The sequence below is a fragment of the Anser brachyrhynchus genome, assembly GCF_964034855.1.
Source record: "Anser brachyrhynchus genome assembly, chromosome: 1".
Classification (NCBI taxonomy): domain Eukaryota; kingdom Metazoa; phylum Chordata; class Aves; order Anseriformes; family Anatidae; genus Anser; species Anser brachyrhynchus.
In genome coordinates, this window is record NC_137694.1 from 163,088,494 (window position 1) to 163,112,075 (window position 23,582).

The 23,582-nt window shown below is 42.2% G+C and overlaps 1 protein-coding gene across 1 annotated transcript in view; it reads right to left on the reverse strand.

The window, feature by feature from the left end:
* Nucleotides 1-255: 255 nt before the first annotated feature.
* The window catches only part of LOC308187793 (uncharacterized protein), a 219,623-nt gene continuing 196,296 nt past the window's right edge, over nt 256-23,582 (reverse strand). The window contains exon 2 of the mRNA XM_080576128.1: nt 256-2,195. Coding sequence (XP_080432254.1) covers nt 715-2,160 — 1,446 coding nt within the window. The 5' untranslated portion in view covers nt 2,161-2,195 and the 3' untranslated portion in view covers nt 256-714. The remainder of the gene's footprint in view (nt 2,196-23,582) is intronic.

Genomic DNA, 23,582 nt, shown 5'->3' on the forward strand with positions numbered 1-23,582 from the left:
GTTGCCCAGAGAGGTTGTGGATGCCCCATCCCTGGAGGCATTCAAAGCCAGGCTGGATGCAGCTCTAGTGGTTGGCAACCCTGCTCAGAGCAGAGGGGTTGAAACTAGGTGATCTTTAACGTCCTAAAATAATAATAATAATAGTGATAATGATAATAGTATTAACAATAATAACGTGTAAGAAAACAAGTGATGCACAATGCAATTGCTCACCACCCGCTGACCGAAGCCCAGCCTATTCCCGAGCAGCCGGCCCCCCCACCCCGGCCAGCCACCCCTATATATTGTTTAGCATGATGTCAGATGGTATGGAATACCCCTTTGGCCAGTTTGGGTCAGCTGTCCTGGGTCTGTCCCCTCCCAGCTCCTGCTGCACCCCCAGCCTGCTCGCTGGCAGGACAGAGCGAGAAGCCGAAAAGTCCTTGGCCTGGTGTAAACACTGCTCTGCAACAATTAAAACATCAGCATGTTATCAGCGCTCTTCTCATCCTAATCCAAAACATAGCACCCTACCAGCTACTATGAGCTACTTAACTCTGTCCTAACTGGAACCAGGACAGATATCCACCCCTTATTCCATACCATTTATGTCATGCTCAGGTTACACTCTGTCCAATACATTCTAATTAATCACCATTTTCATCTATGATATATAGCAATCATGGTAGTGATGACATACATTATTATATAATAATTAACATACTACAATTCAACTCATGGGCTATTCTCACCCAGTATCAAATCCCCTTGAGGTACACACCGGACCTCCCCATTCTTTTGCATTACCCACCAAGTGCATCCAGGTCCCTGAGCAAAAGCAATTCCACGAATGGGTTTGCCTTTTCCTGAGGCAGGAGTAGCCCAGACTGTTTTACCCAGCATGTTTCTTACGTGCACTACAGGAACTTTATCCCCTTCTACAGTGCGTAACAGGTTTGATTGGGCAGGTCCAGCTCGGTTGGCAGATCCCCTGGTATTGACTAACCAGGTGGCCTTTGCCAAATGTGTATCCCAATTTTTGAATGTCCCAGCACCCATTGCTTTCAGTGTAGTCTTCAACAGTCCATTGTATCGTTCAACTTTTCCAGAGGCTGGTGCATGATAGGGGATGTGATACACCCACTCAATACCATGTTCTTTGGCCCAAGTGTCTATAAGGTTGTTTCGGAAATGAGTCCCGTTGTCTGACTCAATTCTCTCTGGGGTGCCATGTCGCCATAAGACTTGCTTTTCAAGGCCCAGGATAGTGTTCCGGGCGGTGGCATGGGGCACAGGATATGTTTCCAGCCATCCGGTGGTTGCTTCCACCATTGTAAGTACGTGGCGCTTGCCGTTGCGGGTTTGAGGGAGTGTGATGTAATCAATCTGCCAGGCCTCTCCATATTTATATTTCAGCCATCGTCCTCCATACCAAAGAGGTTTTGACCGTTTGGCTTGCTTGATTGCAGCACATGTTTCACAGTCATGAATAACCTGTGCTATAGTGTCCATGGTCAGGTCCACCCCTCGATCACGAGCCCATCTGTAGGTTGCATCTCTACCTTGATGGCCTGAGGTGTCATGGGCCCATCGGGCTATAAATAATTCACCTTTATGTTGCCAGTCCAGGTCCACCTGAGCCACTTCAATCTTAGCAGCCTGATCCACCTGCTGGTTGTTTTGGTGTTCTTCAGTAGCCCGATTCTTGGGCACATGAGCATCTACATGGCGTACCTTTACAACCAGGTTCTCTACCCGGGCAGCAATATCTTGCCACAATGCCGCAGCCCAGATGGGCTTGCCCCTGCGCTGCCAGTTGTTCTGCTTCCATTGCTGTAACCACCCCCACAGGGCATTTGCTACCATCCATGAATCAGTATAGAGATAGAGAACTGGCCACTTTTCTCGTTCAGCAATATCTAAAGCCAGCTGAATGGCTTTCACTTCTGCAAACTGACTCGATTCACCTTCTCCCTCAGCAGCTTCTGCAACTCGTCGTGTAGGACTCCATACAGCAGCTTTCCATCTCCGATGCTTTCCCACAATACGACAGGACCTGTCAGTGAACAAGGCATATTTCTTCTCATTTTCCGGTAGCTTGTTGTACAGGGGGGCTTCTTCAGCACGAACCACCTCCTCCTCTGATGATATCCCAAAGTATTTGCCTTCTGGCCAGTCCATAATCACCTCCAAGATTCCTGGGCGACTGGGGTTTCCTATTCAAGCCCGCTGAGTAATCAGTGCAACCCACTTGCTCCATGTAGCATCAGTTGCATGATGCGTAGAGGGGACCCTTCCTTTGAACATCCAGCCTAGTACCGGCAGTCGGGGTGCCAGGAGGAGCTGCGCTTCAGTACCGACCACTTCCGAAGCAGATCGAACTCCTTCATATGCTGCCAATATCTCCTTTTCAGTTGGAGTATAGCGGGCTTCAGATCCTCTGTATCCCCGACTCCAAAACCCCAGGGGTCGACCTCGAGTTTCCCCAGGTTCTTTCTGCCAGAGGCTCCAGGTGGGACCATTCTCCCCGGCTGCGGTGTAGAGCACATTCTTTACATCTGGTCCTGTTCGGACTGGCCCGAGGGCTACTGCATGAACTATTTCCTGCTTAATTTGTTCAAAGGCTTGTCGTTGCTCAGGGCCCCATTCAAAAGCATTCTTCTTACGGGTTACTTGGTAGAGCGGGTTTACAATCAGACTGTAATTTGGAATATGCATTCTCCAAAACCCCACGACACCTAGGAAAGTTTGTGTTTCTTTTTTGCTAGTTGGTGGAGACATAGCTGTTATCTTGTTGATCACATCCATTGGGATTTGACGACGTCCATCTTGCCATTTAATTCCTAAAAACTGGATCTCTCGTGCAGGTCCTTTAACTTTATTCTGTTTTATGGCAAAACCGGCCTTCAGAAGGATTTGGACTATTTTCTTCCCTTTCTCGAAAACTTCTTCTGCAGTGTCACCCCACACAATGATGTCATCGATGTACTGCAGGTGTTCAGGAGCTTCCCCCTGCTCCAGCGCAGACTGGATCAGTCCATGGCAAATGGTAGGGCTGTGTTTCCACCCCTGGGGCAGCCGATTCCAAGTATATTGGACTCCCCTCCAAGTGAAAGCAAACTGTGGCCTGCACTGTGCTGCTAGAGGGATGGAGAAAAATGCATTAGCGATATCAATTGTGGCATACCACTTGGCTGCCTTTGATTCCAGTTCATACTGGAGTTCTAGCATGTCCGGCACTGCAGCACTCAGTGGTGGCGTGACTTCGTTCAGGCCACGATAGTCCACTGTTAGTCTCCACTCACCATTAGACTTTCGCACTGGCCATATGGGACTATTAAAAGGTGAGTGAGTCTTGCTGATCACTCCTTGGCTCTCCAGTTGACGAATTAGCTTATGGATGGGACTCAGGGAGTCTCGGTTGGTGCGATATTGCCGCCGGTGCACAGTTGTGGTAGCGATCGGCACTTGCTGTTCTTCAACCCTCAGCAACCCCACAACAGAAGGGTCCTCTGAGAGACCAGGCAAGGTAGACAACTGTTTAATGTCCTCTGTCTCCAAAGCAGCTATGCCAAAAGCCCAGCGGAACCCTTTTGGGTCCTTGAAATATCCTCTTCTAAGATAGTCTATGCCAAGGATGCACGGAGCATCTGGGCCAGTCACAATACGGTGCTTTTGCCACTCATTAACGGTTAGACTTACTTCAGCCTCCAATACAGTTAACTGCTGGGATCCCCCCGTCACACCATAAATACAGATGGGCTCTGGCCCTTTATAGCTTGATGGCATTAGAGTACATTGTGCACCGGTGTCTACCAAAGCCTTATACTTCTGTGCGTCTGACGTGCCAGGCCATCGAATCCACACAGTCCAATAAACTCAATTGTCCCTTTCCTCCCCCTGGCTGGAGGCAGGGCCCCTCTAGTCCTGGTCAGAATCTTCATTTCTGTGTTTAAAGGACTGCCTGCTGGAAGTTGGAGCAGCAAACCTTTCAGAGAACTCCTTTTTCCCAATTGTTTTCCTTTGCAATTCACGTACCCGTGCCTCTAGGGTTGCAGTAGATTTTCCATCCCATTTTCTCATGTCCTCTCCATGGTCACGTAGGTAAAACCACAGGGTGGCGCGGTGTGTGTGCCCACCATATTGTCTTCCTTGCATAGATGAACGTTTACCCCTAATAGCTGAGACACTGGTTTGTACAGGTGGGGAGGAAAATAATCTCTCTTCAAGTTGGTGGATCTTTTCAGAAAGTTTCTCCAAGGTATTCTCTTTTAGCTGGTGGACACTGGTTCGTTCAGGTGAAGGGGAAGATAATCTTTCTTCAAGTTGGTGGATCTTTTCAGAAAGTTTCTCCAAAGCATTCTCTTTTAGCTGGTGGACACTGGTTCGTTCAGGTGGAGGGGAAGATAAATTCTCTTTAAGTCGGTGGACCTCTTCAGAGAGTTTCTCCACAGCTGAGACACAGGCCTTTAGGGAAGAGGAGAGATTTCCTTCGTACTGCCGGAGTATTTTAGTCACTTCATTCACTGTGGGATTCTCCTCCGTTTTCCAGGCTAGTATTGCCAATGAGTTGGCATATGATGATGGGGCACTCTGTACAAACTTCCGCCACATGGGTAGTGTACACCGGACTGCATCTGGATCTGCGGATGTTTGTGCGTCGTCTAGGTCCTTATAAATTACTTCCCGTACGGCCAATTCCCTCAGGTACTGAATTCCCTTCTCCATGGTGGTCCATTTGCTTGGTAAACATACAAGTTCTTCCTTGAAGGGATACCTTTCCTTCACAGCTGACAGGAGACGCCTCCAGAGGCTGCGAGATTGTGCTCCATCTCCAATTGCTTTGTCAATGCATGCGTCCCTAGCAAGGGATCCCAGCCGCCTGGCTTCCTTGCCCTCCAATTCCACATAATTGGCTCCCGTGTCCCAGCACCGGAGCAGCCAGGTGACAAGCTGCTCGCCTATACAGCGACCAAAATCTTTTCGCACATCTCACGCTGGTATAGAGTCCGGGTAATTACTGTTGATTTTTCGACATCCTCATCCTCATCTTCAGTCTTCTGCACCTTTGATGGCCGGTGTAGAGTCCGGGTAGTTACTGTTGATTTTCCGACATCCTCATCCTCATCTTCAGTCTCCTGCACCTTTGATGGCTGGTATGGAGTCCGGGTAGTTACTGTTGATTTTTCGCCATCCTCATCCTCATCTTCAGTCTCCTGCACCTTTGATGGCCCAGCCTCATCTTCACTACGCCCAGACTTAGCAGAAGACTGTCTGCGTTTTAAACGACCTGAGCCTCTATACCATTTTTTCACCTTTTCTACAGGGGCAACTTGCACTGCTACAGCTCGTTTCTCTAACCCAGACACAGGGTCTGCCACAGGGTTGGAATACCCTCTGCGGGGTCAACTTGCACTGCTACAGCTCGTTTCTCTGACCCAGACACAGGGTCTGCCACAGGGGTTGGAATACCCTCTGCGGGGTCAACTTGCACTGCTACAGCTCGTTTCTCTGACCCAGCCACAGGAGTGGGAGCAGCTGCACGAGCTGGGGCAGCTGCAGGAGCTGGAGCGGCTGCAGGGGCTGGAGCTGGAGCGGCTGCAGGAGCTGGAGCTGGAGCGGCTGCAGGAGCTGGAGCTGGAACGGCTGCAGGAGCTGGAACGGCTGCAGGAGCTGGAGCGGCTGCAGGAGCTGGAGCTGGAGGAGCTGCAGGAGCTGGAGCGGCTGCAGGAGCTGGAGCGGCTGCAGGAGCTGGAACTGGAGCGGCTGCAGGAGCTGGAGCTGGAGTGGCTGCAGGGGCTGGAGCTGGAGCGGCTGCAGGAGCTGGAGCTGGAGTGGCTGCAGGAGCTGGAGCTGGAGCGGCTGCAGGAGCTGGAACTAGGTTGCTAGTAGCATCAATTGCAGCTCGATAGGCACAAGCCAGACCCCAGCACGCTACAGTGATTTGTGTCACTTTGGAACTGCCAGAGTCATGACACCTTTTTTTCAAGCATTCTGCCAGCTTTTTAGGATTTTGCAGTTGTTCAGGGGTGAATGTCCAAAACACTGGAGGTGACCACTGCTCTAGAAACCTGCCCATATCCTCCCACACTCCCTGCCACTCGCAACTATCCCGCCTCAAGACAGATCTCCGGATGAGATTCCTAAGTAGTTGTTTAACCCTCCACAAAATCTGAAGCGCATTCAGGAGACATAACAACAAGAGCAGGCTGGTCTGAGTATCCCAAGGATATTCAACATCTCGGAGAACCACCGTAACTAACTCGGGGGATAAGAGGGTGGTGGTGAAGGAGAAAGGGAGAGTGAACAGGTAGGGAAACATGTCTTCCCTTGTCCCCTTCACAGATTGGCTCCCTAACGAAAACAGGCAATAGGTGTAATTGCTAATAGTTTCCGAGATATGGGTTCCAAAGTATAGAGTCGACGTCAGTGCTGAGTACAAATACCAGGTTAAAGTCGTGACCAGATATTTCATCATTTCATAAGCCATTGCTACACCGCACAGTACCATAACAATCTTAAACCAGGGCCCGGAAAGGATAAACAGTGCAACAGGGAGCACATACAGAAAGTAAGGCACCATAAAACTCAATTTGGAATACAGGTACAGCAGACTGGAGATTAAGGCAATCAACATCGTGACTAGCAACTATTAAGCAGGTCCAATACTTATACCAATTTTAGTTTAACACACTCTGGTCAGATTTGTCGATATCTCAACCCTTCGGGCCCCACGTTGGGCGCCAAAAGGACTGTTGTGGTTTAACCCGGCTGGCAGCTAAACACCACGCAGCCGTTCGCTCACCCTCCCCCCTCCCTCTCTGGGATGGGGGAGAGAAACGGGAAAGTGAAGCCTGTGAGTTGAGATAAAGACAGTTTATTAAGACAGGAAAATAATAATAACAATAATAATAATAATAGTGATAATGGTAATAGTATTAACAATAATAACGTGTAAGAAAACAAGTGATGCACAATGCAATTGCTCACCACCCGCTGACCGAAGCCCAGCCTATTCCCGAGCAGCCGGCCCCCCCACCCCGGCCAGCCACCCCTATATATTGTTTAGCATGACGTCAGATGGTATGGAATACCCCTTTGGCCAGTTTGGGTCAGCTGTCCTGGGTCTGTCCCCTCCCAGCTCCTGCTGTACCCCCAGCCTGCTCGCTGGCAGGACAGAGCAAGAAGCCGAAAAGTCCTTGGCCTGGTGTAAACACTGCTCTGCAACAATTAAAACATCAGCATGTTATCAGCGCTCTTCTCATCCTAATCCAAAACATAGCACCCTACCAGCTACTATGAGCTACTTAACTCTGTCCTAACTGGAACCAGGACACAATGCCTGACTACTCTTTCTGAGAAGAAATGTCTCCTAATTTCTAACTTAAATTTTCCCTGGCACACCTTGAGGCCATTCCCTCTAGTCCTGTCGCTAGTTACCTGTGAGAAGAGGCTGACCCCCAGCTCTCCACACCTTCCTTTCAGGTAGTTGTAGAGAGCAAGAAGGTCTCCCTGAGCCTCCTCTTCTCCTGACTCAACAACCCCAGCTCCCTCAGCTTCTCCTCATAGGACTTGTGTTCCAAGCCCTTCACCAGCTTCATAGCCCTTCTCTGGACATGTTCCAGGGCCTTGATGTCCTTCTTGTAGTGAGGGAACCAAAGCTGAACACAGTACTTGAGGTGAAGCCTCACCAGAGCTTGGACTGGGGGGACAATCACATCCCTGGTCCTGTGATAGGACAAGAGGAAATCGACTCAAGTTGTACTGGGGGAGGTTCCAGTTGGAAATTAGGAGAAACTTCTTCTCAGAAAGAGTAGTTAGAAATGGGTTGCCCAGGGAGGTGATGGAGTCACTGTCCCTGGGGCTGTGTAAGGAAAGGTTGCATGTGGTACTTAGGAAAATGATTTAGTGGGTAATATTGGTGGCAAGGGGATTGTTGGACTATACGATCTTGGAGCTCTTTTCCAACCTTAAGGAAAAATAATGAAAATAATTATAAATGGAGGGGGGAAAAAAAAAAAAAAGGAAAACAAAATGAGAAAAAAAGTTCATTGCTACAAAAAAACGGGGAAAACCTCACTCAGTGACACTCAACATCTGTCAAAATTGCTAATTTCAGTGTCAAAAATCACATACACCAATATTTTCAAAAGCACATATTAGTGCAATCTTTTATAGCTTGTAAGAGAACAAAATGAATGAATTATAATACTAAACCAAATCTATTAGTGTACTTTTTCATATCATCCTATTTAATATATTGGATTATCGTCAACTCTCCATTCTGCCTTTTCTCAATGAAAATTTTCAACTGTAGAAATAAGAAACAGAAAAAACAGAATCACATAAATGGTGAAAACAAATGGTGAAACATCCATGTGATAAAATTACAAGCTTCGAGTTGCCTCTCCTTCTTTCTTAGAATAAATTTGTTCCACTTCTTCATAAACAGATGAAAATGAATTTAGAAAATATGCTGATTTATTACAATAGTTAACTGCTTGCCTCCTTTCTGTGCATTTCTAGTGTGGACCTCACAGTTCTGTTGTTTTTGTGGTTTTCTGATTTTTTCTCTGTATGCAGATTTTTACTCTACTGTCTGAAATGCAGTACTTTTCAGGACTTTGCAAGGAAGAAATCACTGGTAAAATAGAAGACTGGGTATCACTATTTTTTTTAAGCTTCCCGTTATTCAAGACAGTCCTAGAATTCTTCAAACAAACAAACCAACAAACAACAAATAAACAAACAAAATCAAGTGACTGTTTCCTGACTTTGATCTGTAGTTACATTGATAAGTACTTTCAAATATGTATTCATATTATTTTATTTCTTTAACTCAAAGCACTAATGATAATTCGGTTCACTTACATCAGCACTGTTAACATCAAGGTTTCCTTTCAGAAATGATGTTAAAATAAGCCATATCTCCATATGTTTTAGGTCTTTCATTCTATTTGTGCTTTTTGGTGTAAAATTGAAATGTTAGCTTTTTCCATCTTTGTACTGGGTTGGGCTGGGATGTTAACTTTCCCTGCAGCAGCCCATACAGTGCTGTGCTCTGCACTCGTAGCTAAAACAGCAATGGTATCACACCAGTGTTGTGTCTGCTGCTGAGCAGTGCTGGCACAGCATCAGGACTCTCTCTAACAACCCTAGGGGTGGGCAAAGATGTGAGAAAAGAAACATCACCAGGGCAGCTGACCTAAACCAACCAAAGGGATATTCCACACGATATGATGTCACACTCAGCAATAAAAGGTGGAAAAAGGAGGAAGAGGGGAGGGGTGGGCTCTCGTTGTGAAAATGTCTGTCCTCCTCCTCCCGAACACCGGCTACGCGCGTTGAGGCCCTACTTCAAGGATGTGGTCAAGCATCGCTCATTTGTGGGAAGTAGAGAGTAATTTCTTTCCTCTGCACTTCCACATAGCCTTTACTTGTTTTGTTTAGTTTTCCCTTTCCCCCTCCCTTTTCCCCTTTCCTTTTTTTCCCCTTTAGTTAAATTGTTAATTGTTTAGTTAAATTGTTAAATTGTTTAATTAATAATAATCTTTCCTTAATAATTATTATTTTCCCTGTAATTATATCATCCTTATCTCAACCCGTGAGTTGTTCTTTCCTTTACTTCTTCCCCTCCTCATCTAAGGAGGGGGAGTGAGAGAGCGGTTGTGGTGATCAGCTGCCTAGCACGGTAAAACCACCACAATCTTCCGTATTTTTTTTGTGTTGTGTGTGTTAACTACTTCCAAGGGATCACTATTTAAGATTCCTTTTTGGGATGAAACTTGAATATAGGTGTCCAAGTGACCTCTTGAAAAATCCTTTTTAACAACAACAAGTAAAGCAATATACGTCTGGGCACTGGTAACTTAACTGTATTTATTTTTAAGGCTTGTTAGACTTTTAAGTATATAATTAGATTTTGTTTTGTTTTGTTTTGTTTTACCTAAAATGAAAGCATCTATCTGTATATTAGCAAAGAATTATAAAATTAAGAAGTATATGAATAAAGATTTAAAAATAAGGTTGATATAAAATTGACCCTGTCAGTATGGACATTATTTTCTTTTGATTGTAATTAACTCAGAGGTAGCTTAAATGAATAATGGAGCAAGTTCAAATTGTGGTGCTAAAAGACATAATATTCTTTGAAGCTAAGACCATGAAAACCCAGTGAATGAAAAGGATGAATTCTTCCCTTTCCTTAAGTAAATTTAATAATTTTAATTTATAAATTTAATGTCACCTCATGAATCAAAAATATACATGTCAATGAAAGTAGATGATGAAACATTAAGGGTAAATGTAAGTAAAATCCACGAACTTTATGCATTCCTGGAAACTGCTTTTAAACACATTCCTGATACTGACCATTTGTCATTGCTCTATTAAGTAGGTCTGCTCATAATTTCCATTTCCGCTTCTGAAAAACAAACAAAACTGAATCTGACCTTTAGAACCAAGAAAAATGAATTTAAATTCAAAATGTTGATAGTTTAAGTTCCTGCATATGAAAAAGTATTTGAGTTAGAATAACATTTTAGTACACCTCTGGAGCTGGATGCATTTTTATGCCTTACATTATTATTGAAAAGGCTGAAGTTTCACATCAAATTAGATTTAATAATATTCAAAATGGATTTTGAAAGAAGCATACAGGCATCCACTGGAAATTTCAGGAATTTAGTAAAGATTCTGAAGTTACTTTATCTGCCAGTATATACTTTGTTGTTCTATTAACATTTTTATGTATGTATGTATTTATTTATTTAGAGTGCACTAGATATGACTTATCTGTTTCCCTAGAAATAAAAATGTATTCGCAATTCTTTCCCTAAAGGTACATTCCTGTTAGCTTTAGGTATGTTCCTTTAAACTTTAATAGCCAAATCTCTGTGTATTTTAATGATAAGAAATCATATCTAGTAATAATTTTGATAGGTATATTACCCAACCCCCTTAGTTGAAATTTATTTACTGTCTTTTAACGTCTCAGATTTTTTAAAAATCTTGAGAAAATGATCTTCTGTCCATCAAAGGATTATCTATTTTTTCAGAAGGAGGCACATTCTGGCTTATCAGATTGAAATACTAGACAGTTTGAACTGCTTTATCTCTTAGATTGAATTCACTTCACAGAAGAATGAAATTGTGGACCACATACATATTTCCTAAGTAATTTCAATTAAGACTAATGACCTGTAAGGCAGGCACTTTACTAGTTCTGAGAAATTTCACTATGTTTAAAGCCAAGCAGAATATACAGCTATGCAGGAAACACACAGTGATTTTGTGATATATTTTGAAAATAATTTCTTCGTAAATTAAAACAAAAGAAATTAAGCATTTTTACTCTTTAATTCCACAGGACAACTCAAAGAAACTAATGTCACTGATTAAGAAAGCAACTGAGATGATTGAAGGCGGATAGGAGAGGGCAGAGGAACAAGTGAAGGGAATAGAGGAAGATGAGAGAGGAGAACCTCAATAACCGGTCAGTGGAGATTTCTGAATAGATAGCAAGAATAAAAATAATCCCCAATTTTCTCCAGTGTGGAAGAATATCAAAATACAAGCTTAGTCAATGTCATTCTGAAGGACAGAAACTCACAGACTCCTTAAAAATTAAGTTGCAATATCTGATCAAATTGTATTTTCTTTGTCTACTTAAACTCATTCAAATGACTATTCACTTTTCAGGTCGTATTGCTATTTACGTAATTGGCTGAAGCTAATATATAGTAGTCAGAAATATTTGATACACTGCATTTTCTTTCTTTATGACTCATGCTTCATGCCTCTATGTTTATCATAGATTCAGCTGCACACTCTAACTGGTGAGACTGCACCCATTTTACTGATTAAATTGAGTATTTTAGTAACAGAATTTACATATACACTGATTGCCCTGTGCACTTACATTATATATTTTAGGCAAGAAAACATAATGGGTGTTACTTCCACAGTTTTCTGTGATGAATGCTCTGTCAGCCTCCCTGATGTACATGTGATTATAGTTTGTTCAAAATATTTACAAATCGTTTTCATTTGCCAGGACTCAAATATAATGCATTTAATTTAAGCATCCAATATTTAGGCCCTTTAGGAAAATGCAAAAATGAATATTTCTCTTAAAAATAAACATGTAAGTTCCATGCTCTGATTGCATCAGAGTGATATGTTAGTGAAAAAACTGTCTGACGTCTACTGGTAAGCAGGCACAAGTTCCATACTGCCAGAACCAGGAACATTTCTACATTCCTGGGTACAAGTGCACAGTTTTATCCAGTTCTCTACTGATGAGAAACTCAGAAAAATGCCAGTTCCTTCTTCATAGAAAAGACGTGATCATATGGAAGCTCAATGATTGATCACGTAGATTCAGGAAACAAGACCTTCATAAATGTTGTGATGTGCATTAGCAGGTAGACTGGTTTAAGCACAAACCAAAAGTTAACCATAGAACTGGAGTTTGGAGGTATTAAAGCACATGCCTAGATCTGAAAGCCTCAAAGGTCTCACAGTGTCCAACTTTACATATAAAGTTGCTGATATTTGATTAACAGGACTTTCAGTTATTACTTGAGCATACTACACACATAATGCCATGGCAAATCAGTAAGATATAGGTAGTTTGTGCAGAATGTCAAGAGCCTCTGCATTACTTTCATTAAGCATAAAATAGTTATCATTTTTCTCTGTCTGTCTATATTTTGCTATTGTTTTCACTGTTCATGGCTTGGAAGATTATTCCATGCTTAAAAAAAGGAAATAAGAGGTTGGTGTTATTCAGATGAGTACGTCTGTATTGGTACAAAAATTGGAACATTATGTTGGACTTTCTTTAACAGTTAAATGAAAGATGAATGACTGTATATCAAGTTTAAATGAATACCTGGTTCAGGAAGCATATGAAAACAGCATGTATAGAATTTAGAACTAAGAATTGTCTCCATAGGATACTAGTGAATAAAACTTTGCTACTCAGGAATGAGACAGAGATGAAGTCTCATACTCATCAGAACATAATCCTGGTAATATGGACATGAAATTTCCTGTTTTTCAATTCCATTCCCATAAAATTTTACATTCCAGTTGAGTAATAAAAACAGATTGTTTGGTAAACCTGTCCTATGCTTCATCATAGATCTGTTGCTTGTGTAGGTCCCAAAGTAGCAGAGCTTGTAATAAAAGTTTTAAGTGCTTTTGGAATTGCTATGATAACTACAGTGAGAAACATTGATATACAGATGAAAACCTTCTTTATGAACAATAGAGATGGATCTATTTCCACTGCTCAGAGAGACAATAAGGTTTTCATTAACTTGAGGCAGAATTTTACCCTGAAAATATTCAATATGATTTAACTGTTTAACTGACTAATCTTTACACCAGGGAGAAAACTGGGGAAAGAAACATCTGTTTAATATTAAAGTCTGAATATCTAGAAACATTTTTACTATATGCTAATATCTTGATTTGATTATTTTCTATTTATAATGAAAATCATGTTGCTAACATGTAAAATGCAGCTACATTAATATTAAATTATTAAATGTGTAACAATACAGAAATAACAGCTTAAGGAATGGAAATTAGGCCTAACATTTCAGTAAAACACAACTTTATTTTGAAACAATTGTAGTGAAATTACTACTTATCAAAGACATAAAGGTTAGAATTATACTTCAAGAATGCTATGGAGTTTGAGATAGAACTTACAGGAACATGGTATTATACCTTTTCCTGTATCATCATTTTCTACCGTGTCAAGGAGGGAAAAGAAACACCAGACAATGTGACACTGATAAGCTCTATTTATGGTGAGTATGAAGCAAAGAATAGGCTGGCCCAGGAAAACTTGCACTCACACATTGCACAAACACTCAATTACAGTTAGCAGAGACATTCCTGAATGACTGAATTAGTGAGTTGGTACAGCCCAACCTCTGGCAACAGGACACTCATTCACAATAGTTTCTGTGTAAGTATCTTGGCAGGGTTTGCCACCAACACCTTCACTGTTGACACATTGTTACTTGTTGATCCACAGCCAATATCAAGGCTCTTCACACTCAGTTATTGTTTGCAAAGCCAGGTCAGCCACAGCTCATCGTGATGTTACTCAACTGTTGATGAAGATAAGGTTGTGGTGCACATCTGACATATCACAGTGTTGATCAGAAACACAAAGGAACTATCTCCACATACCAAATCGTCTGTGTTACCTACATGCTTCCGGATGTTGCATTTCAATACACCAGTAAGAAAGAGTGGTGCAGAGATCACTGGTATCTTAGTCAGAATCTTGCCTGTGTTTGTGCTTTCAGTAAAATGTAGAAGTGTACATGGTCACACAGGCCAACTAATAAGAAATTGCCTATGTCCAAGATTTTAAATTCTCTTTCCCATCTGAGTTAGCGTGGATATTTGCAAACTGACCACTGGAAACAGACCATGGCTTATGCCAAGTCTCATATCAAGTTTGGCAAAGTGTTAACTGGCACATGATGTTTTTATGTGAGGAACTATATTAACATTTTAATTATATAAACAATCAGTTCTAGTGATGGTCTCAATACAAACATTCCCTATCACTTTAAATTAATTAGTACAGGGGTAGATTCTGCAATATGTACATATACAGAATCAGATGATAATGTAGCAGATCCTTTCAAACTGTTCCTCAAAGAGCTGATCTAGAATGAAGGACAAAGAGCTGAGTAGCTGTTCAAGTCTGGATACTCCATAGAATGTTCAGTCCAGCACCACGGATTTACAGACTTAGATGTGGATTTTAACCAGTTTTAAGCTCTACAGTTTTCATAGTTTTAAAAAAATTAATGTTAACCTGTTGCCTGTTTTAAAGATTTTTTTTTATTTTTATTTTTTAATGTCATATTGAGTGTGAAGCAGAGCTGAGCTTATCTATTTCGACAGGCTTGTGAAGAGAGGATAGAATCTCCATTGCTCTTCTAAAGACCATACTGTGTGCAATGATCCCAATCTCAGTGTCATATGCTGTAGCTTTCCTTTCCACCAAATACTGAAGAGATTTCTCAGATACTATTCCAAAGTCTGCATTATTTTTTTTCTACCTGAGAAGACTCTAAATGTCAATTTACAACAATATTCTGTAGTGATTACTAGCAAACTGAGAATGTTCACCTGTACTGAGAATGTACTGTTCAACAGTGAAGAATCTGGATCATACAGATTACATGCTGTTGTTATGCTGTGACTACAGAGATATAATTTCTAAATTAAGACTGTGCGCTAAATGTTATGACTAAACATTTTTAAGGAAAAAAAACAACAACACATAGTAACAACAAAGAGGAGTCTGTATTATAAATCCCAAAGTTTACTCTTTAAGTTTCTTTAGAAGTTTCTTGAGACATATGAGATGTTATTTATGTTTTCTGTATTGTGTTTAATTTCATAGGAAACAGTGTGATGGACTTTACTTGAAAGTTATCTTGAAGATCCACAAAAAATAAAATAGAAATCTGGTTTATATTTCAACAAGGGGTTAAGCTAAAGTACATGATAAAATAAAACATTATAGTTTCATATAACATTGTCTCAGCATCTTTCTTTCCTCCTATGTCCTTTGCACCTGTTTCTCCTGTGTATTCATAAAACTGCTGCTCCAGCAAGGTACTGTTTATCCTTTAAAAATCTGTTGAGATCACTGATTTAGCAAGCTGAGAAAATAAAAAGAGATATTTTAAAAAGTATTTTGATTAATTTGGTGCTATAAAACTCAGGTTGCTTTTGCATGTAGGTACACAGGGTGGATAAAAATGCAGAGGTTTTTTTTTTTTTTAAGTCCTCATTCAGAGACTATCTGCAGTTGAAGACTTTTCCATTCTCAGAATTCCCCAGTAGTATCCTCTGAGGAATGTTCAGTCCCCAAGGAAGCAAGGAAGCGATAGGGTCATGGAGAAACCCTTGAGACATAAAGCTTCCTAGAGAATTGAAGAGGGCAGGGTGATTCTATAAGCTGAGCAGTACAGTGGCTAAAAAACAGAGTGCTTGATCAGCCTTTCACACTGGGACAAGCTGCAGGAGCAGGTGTTTCAGGTCTCAAAACTGCAAAAGTCAGATTTCTTAAAACCTGATTTGCTGAATCTGCCTTTTCTATCATAAGATTAATCACTTCAAATAAACACATCGCATGCTGCATCAAGAAACATATTGCAGCTGGTTTGAAAGGTAATATGTACAGAATTAATAAACTAAACAATTTTTGTGCTGATAATTTATTTATATATTTCATTTGTCAGTAAAATCAAGAAGCATGGACTATCTTCTCTACATTTCAAATCAGAGTGAAAGCACTTTTTTCTTACTTTCACCCTTGTGAGATACAGTACAAAGTACAGATCAATGCAGAACACAGTCCAAATTCCAAATATATGCTAGTTCTCCCATGAGACTTTGAGACACTTTACCTTCAACTGTCCTTTTTGCTATAAAGAACATGATATATTATTTTCTAGTTATTTTACTCTTGTTATCAAAATTTCTGGATTTTTCCCTTTCTCCCTCTCTCTCTTTGTTGCTGATGTTTTTAACTACAAAACAGTTAAAGGCTCCTGGTGAAACCTAGGTGGGGATTCAGTTTGCTGTCTACAATCAAGTTGCTACTTACAGTTCACATGGATCTGGGGGCTGGGCCTCATTATAGTCAATGGAGATCTACTGAATACAACGAAGAAGCCTATGGAATTATTATGGGGATAATTGCTAGGTGTATGCTTCTGCTACTTAAATACACTGCAGTGTGCTAGGATATCCAAGATGTTTGTCTGGTGATGGCAGGCATGACATAAGATGCACAGAGGACTTGCATTCCTTTGGAGTAGTAGCTGGATGCAAGGCAGGATCAGAGACCATTTCAAGCAGCATTAGATGTCAGTGTTTACACAGCTAAATCAAGAGCCCACTGAATATAATGGCAAATGAGAAAAAATGTTCTCACATAGACATAAATATGTAAGAATCCTATCTTCCAGTGTCTTGATTTAAAGCTTGTTAGGTTATGTGATAAAACCTCATCAACACAACTACAAGGGAGATCAGCAAGACAATGGCAGATGGACAAACTCAAATAGTAGACTTCCTGGAACCCAAATAGTGTCCTTCCTGGCTTCTCCCATGCACATCACAGGAGAATACAATGGCAGAAAGGAACAAAAATTAAGAATGCAGTGAAAGGGACACTGCCAAAGGAGGAACCAGGAAAAGGAATGGATTTAGGTGATCTCGGGAGGAACAATATAGTAAGATAAAGGGGTAAGGGGATGAAAATGTCTGGTTGTGTGTAAATAATTTTCTTGTTGGTGCATTTGTCTGGCCATGCTCTGTGCCTGATCAGCACAGTCTATTCTGTCCTATTAGATTTCCTGGATAAGACACTCCCTTTTCAATGCACACATGCATGTGTATGTATGAGTGCAAGCAACTGAACCATTGGTTGGAGGGCCTGCATGTCTGTGATGCCAGCAACCAAAATGAGTGTGGGTCTGGGTACCAGCAACTGGGCTGTAACTGGAGGGCACATATGCCTGGGCGCCAGAGGTTGGAGAGACCAAAATGAGTGAAACCAAGTACCATCCGCTGGGGTGGGACCAGGGGATGGAGGTCCATGTGTCTGTGGTGCCAGCATCAGGAGTGTGTGTGGGCATGCAAGTGAGTATGTGACTGAGTAAAGATCAAGCCAAACCAGCCTGTAAGTTAAGTGAAGTGGCCTGGGAGCCAGATGTGTATAGAAGGTGAAGACCGTGGGTGGTTCGTTACTTGGGACCAGGGGAGTTCCGGCTGTGTGAACATGTATCTCTGTGAGCATGCAACAGCAGGTACCAGCAGCTTGAGTGGGGCTGTGGCCTCAGGGGCTTATATTTCCAGTTGACAGCGCCTGGGAAGACAGAGATCCAAGGGCAGCTACTGGGCAGACTGAGTTTCTAAGCTTACCTACTGGAGGGATCCACATTGTACACGTGTGTATGTATATATATATATATATATACATGTTGGTTTAACACTGATGAGGAGCTAAGCACTACCAACACACTCTCTCAGTCCTCATCCTCATCTAAACAGGGGGAGAAAATATGATTAAAAAAGCTCATGAGTTGAAAAAAAAATAAAAACAAATAAAAAAGCAATCAAACAAAAAACAAACAAACAAACAAAAAACAGGGAGATCACTCACCGAGTACCGTCGTGGGCAAAACAGACTTAACATAAGGGATATTAATGTAATCTAATGCTTATTCACAACAGACCAAAGCAGTGAGAACTAAAAGCAATCTAAAAACACGTTCCTCACCATTCACCTTCTTCCACCTCTCCCCTTAGAGTGGTACAGGGTGATGGGGAATGTGGGTTGCAGTCAGTCCATAACACTGTTTCTGTTGCTTTTTCTTCATTTGCTCCAGCATCGGTTCCTCCCATAGGATGCTATCCTTCCCGAACAGATCCAGTGTGAACTTCCCACAGGCTTCAGTTCTTTATGAACTGCTCCAATATTGTACCGTATCATGGGGTGCTGTCCTTAAAGAACAGGTCCCTCCAGCATGGGTCCCATATGGGTAGTAGCTCCCGCTAGACCTCCTGCTCCACTGTGGGTTCCTCTCCACAGCCTTCAGTTCTGGTCCAGAGTCTGCTCCTGTGTGGGCTTTCCATGAGCTGCAGCGTCCTTCAGGCCGTATCTAACTACTCCACTGTGGGGTCTTTCACGGACTGCGCAGTGGAGATCTGTTCTGGCATGGTACACCATGGGCTGCAGGGGGACAGCCTGCTCCATCACGGTCCTCTCCACGGGCTTCAGGGAACTTTTGCTTCAGTGTCTGGAGTACCCGCTACCATCCTTTCTTCACTGACTTTGGTGTCTGCAGAATTTTTTCTCTCTCTACATTTTCTCACTCATCTCTCCCTGCTGCAGTTGTGCAACATTTTTTTTTCCTTTCTTAAATATCCTCTCAAGTGCAACCAGCAATGCTCATTGGTTTAGCTTTGGCCAGTGGCGGGTTGGTTTTGGAGCTATCTGAACTGTCACTTACCTAATATGGGGCAGCTTCTGGACTTTTCTCACAGAGGCTACCCATGCAGCCCTGCTCTGCTAACAAGACCCTGACACATAAGTCCAATACAATATATTTAACTATCAATATATACTCTTAGTAATAGACCTCTGTCTGACTCAGCCAGAGAGGGGAGTGGGACAAGCACACTGGTGGTGTCTGCATTCACATGAATGCTCTGTGTGTCTGCCTGTAATCTTTATGACAGGCTAGGTACATACATACACATGTGGTGTACGTGTGTTCTCTAAATGTCTATGCCTACTGGGGCTATATCTTCAGCCTCACTACTGGTTGGACCTAGGAACATGGAGATGCAGCAGCCTTGCCTCTCTTATGCTGTCAGATCCCACAGAATATATGTTCTTCCAATATCCATCATCTGTTCCAGTAATATCCAGCAACAAAGTTAATCTCTATCCATATAATATTTCAGTGTTTCTCATGTTTAATTTACAGTGATGTTAGCACAACCTCTACCTGCATCATAAAAAATAATAATTCTTCAGTGTAGAGGCTTTGCAAAATCTTCATAAGCTTTTTTTTTTCTTTTTTCTTTTTTTTTTAATTCGATATAATTCCCATCTCTTAACATAAAACTGAAGTGAGAGATATTCCCACATTATTTGTGTTTGATTCACATTTTTTCCCCATTAAATTTTTATTTCCCCAATTCTTTCTTCGGACTGCTGATATCAATCATGAATCATTGATTGGCAGTTGAGTGCCATTAATAAATAAATAAACTACTTCAGTGCCTGATTTGACTTAAATCATGTGTGACAGTTTGTCCCTTTGACATACTCTGGCAAGCCCTTTATGGATCACCAGAACTCTTGGCCTGGTCAGAACAGTGTGTCACAATTTGGAAGATACTATTAAGAGGAGGTCATATTGGCCAATTTTTCATGAAAGAACTCCAGATGATCCCAAAGCAATATCAGCAGACTGCAAATACTAAATCATTTCGATTTCAACACAGGGACTTTTTTTTCTTTTTTTTTCCTTTTTTTTTTTTTTCTGGAAAACAACTTGTCATAAAGCAATCTTACTACAAAGCTGGATGCTACTGCTGATCTAAAATGTTCACTTCAGTTTCCAGCTGTCTCTTAAATTGGTAGGAATCATAGAATCACAGAATGGTTTGGGTTAGAACGGACCTTAAAGACCATCTAGTCCCAAACCCTCTGCCATGGTCAGGGACACCTTCCACTAAATCAGGTTGCTCAAAAACCCATCCAACCTGGCCTTGAATATTTTCAGGGATGGGACATCCACAGCTTCTCTGGGAAACTTGTTCCAGTGCCTCACCACCTTCGTTGGAAAGAATTTCCTCCTTATATCTAATCTAAATTTACCCTTTTTTAATTTAAAGCCATTCCCCCTTGTCCTATCACTACATTACACAAAGAGTCCCTCCACAGATTTCCTGTAGGCCCCCTTTAGGTACTGGAAGGCTGCTATAAGGTCTCCCTGGAGCTTTCTCTTCTCAAGGCTGAACAACCCAAACTCCCTCAGCCTGTCTTCATAGAAGAGGTGCTCCAGCCCCTTGATCATCTTTGTGGCCCTCCTCTGGACTCATTCTAATAGGCCCATCTTGACCTGCTGGCCGCACTTTTCATGTAGCTCAGGATATGTTTGGCTTTCTGGGCTGCAAGAACGAATTACCAGCTCATGTCAAGCTTCTTGTCAACCAACACTCCCAGGTCCTTCTCCTCAGGGCTGCTCTCAATCCATTCTCTGCCCAGACTGTATTTGTACTTGGGATTGCCCCAGCCCAGATGCAGGACCTTGTACTTGGCCTCGTTGAACTTCATGAGGTTTGCACAGGCCCACCTCTCAATCGTGTCCAGGTCCCTCTGGACGGCATCCCTTCCCTCCAGCATGTCGACCACACCACACAGCGTAGTGTCATGGGTAAACTTGCAGAGGGTGCACTTATTTTCACTGCCCATGTCACCAACAAAGATGTGCTGGTCCCAGTACTGACCCCTGAGGAACACCACTTGTTACTGATCTCTACCTGTTGCTGTTGACTGCAACTCTTTGAGTGTGACCCTCCAGGCAATTCCTTACCCACAGAGTGGTCCATCCATTAAATCCATGTCTCTCCAATTTAGAGACAAGGATATCATGGAGGACTGCATCAAATATTTTGAACAAATCCAGGAAGTTAATAGTCCTCTCATTGTGCAGCTCTGATTCTCAATAGATAAAAAGAAGAGCACTCCTAGTCAAGACAAAGAGCAGGTCCCTCTTTTTTCCCTCTTTTTGACCATTTCCTGTTTGTCTTCCCTTTCCTTCCTTTCCCCTAAAATGTCAATAGCAAGTTCTGTGACTGTACAGGTCAGTCTGATCTGATGCTTGTATTTTGTTCATGTCCTTAACAGCTAACCTGTTATTAGCTTCCAAGCTAGCAAAAAGGCTTCCAGCAGCATGAGCTCATGGGATTTTCGGCATATATTGGTGAAACTTGACAAAAATATCCAAACCTACTTTTCTATGAATGTTACTATTATCTGAAGAAGAAATCCATATTTACAGTATGAGTCTTATCAGAACTAGTTAGTAACACCTATTTCTTAATCAGCCTCTTTTCTGCAGAGAATACTGCTCCTGCTAAAGTGCAGCTATCGATGCGTTAGAAAAGCTGTGTATACTGTAATATAATACTTTGAGATCATGTCTCAGCAGTAGCTTCCCATAGGCAGTAGGATGGAGTGCTATTAAGGAGGAATAGGAGGCAAGTGGTTTATGATTGCTACCAGCTTTTCCATTACAAAGATCTTTGATTTTTTATTCTTGCTAGCATTATGTATGTTTCAGAAGTGCAGCAGAGCATGCTGTGACTGTAACGACTAGTTTAACCACTAGGTGAAATCACATCTTTGTAGCAAAATCCTCTATGTACAGGGAAAAAGTCTTTTGGATAAATTTCAGGGATTTGCACAGACACCCTCAAATTCTGGAAACAAATTGATAACCTTATTGTAAGTATTTAATTTAAAAGTAGGCCTTAAGGTATGGGTTCACTTTTCCCTGTGACACATACAATATGTAGAATATAAAATTGAATTATTCTACAAAGCTATAACAAAAGAAGATTCTTCAAATACATTCGTTCATGTTGATTGAGATACCTGTAAAGTAGAAGAGAAAGTTCAGACAAGTTCAGAGAAACACGTTCAATATTTAACTCCCTTCCTCTTTCCAGATGATCATAGCATCATAGAATAGCTTCGGTTGGAAGGGACCTTAAAGCCACTTCCACCACTGCATTTAGTTTAAAGCCCTGCTAATAAGCCCAGACAGCTTGCTGCCCAGAACACTCTTGCCCCAAGTGGTCACGTGTGCCCCATCCTGAGTCAGCAAGCCCTGTTTCTCGAAAGTACGTCCAAGATCATAGAACCCAAAACCTTGAACATGGCAACACTTTGCAGAATCATAGAAAAATGCAGGTCGGAAGAGACCTCTGAAGGTCACCTAGTCAATCCTTCTGATAAATGGAAGTCTACCTTTAAGATGACATCAGGTTGCTCACAACTTTATCCAAAGAATTTCTTAGGATGGAGATTCCAGACTTCCGCATTCTCTTTGGGCAACTTGTTTCAGTGCTTAGGCACTTTCATTGTGAAATATTACTTCATTACTGCCTCCTGTGATTTTCCTTGCAGCAGCTGCTGACTGTGTGATTTCGGCTATGTGCCTCTGACGGTATGGTGCTGTCTTCTCTATAATTTCCATTTAGATAGTGGAAGAGAGCAACTATTCCCATGGGCTTTTTCCCATCCCGTCCAGTCCCATCCCCTTCTCTCCCCCCTCTCCCCATCTCTCTTCCTCCCCCCTCCCCCTCCCCCTCCCCCTCCCCCTCCCCCTCCCCCTCCCCCTCCCCCTCCCCCCCCCCCTCCCCTCCCCTCCCCTCCCCTCCCCTCCCCTCCCCTCCCCTCCCCTCCCCTCCCCTCCCCTCCCCTCCCCTCTTCTTACCTGCCCTGCCCTGCCCTGCCTTGCCTTGCCCTGCCCTGCCCTGTCCTCCTTTTTTTTCCTTTTCTCTTTCCCTTTCCCTTCCCCCCCCCCTTTTTTTTCCCTCCAGGCTAATTGAATCCAGTTCTCTTAGTGTCTTTTGTACCTGCTATAACCACCTTACTGAACTTCCACCTCACCCTCTCAAATTCTTTTATGTCTCTCCTGTAGAGAGGAAGCTAAAGCTGATCATAGTAATTCAGATGTGGAGTCAGAAATGCCTAGCAGAGTGGAATATTGACTTCCTTGCATCTACTGGCTGTATGTATGGTTATGTTCATGAAAGGCAATATACCAACACAACTACTTGATCAGAAACAGAGTTGGCAACATGGCGGGGATGAATTTTTCTAATTTTTCAGTGCCACATTCATTATCTCAACAGTGTGGTTAGTATAAATTCTTGCATAAACCTTTATCTCCCTATACCCCCAAATAATATGAACTAGTTTGATAACCTGACTTTAACTTAGGTTCGAAAAGTGTTTTGAG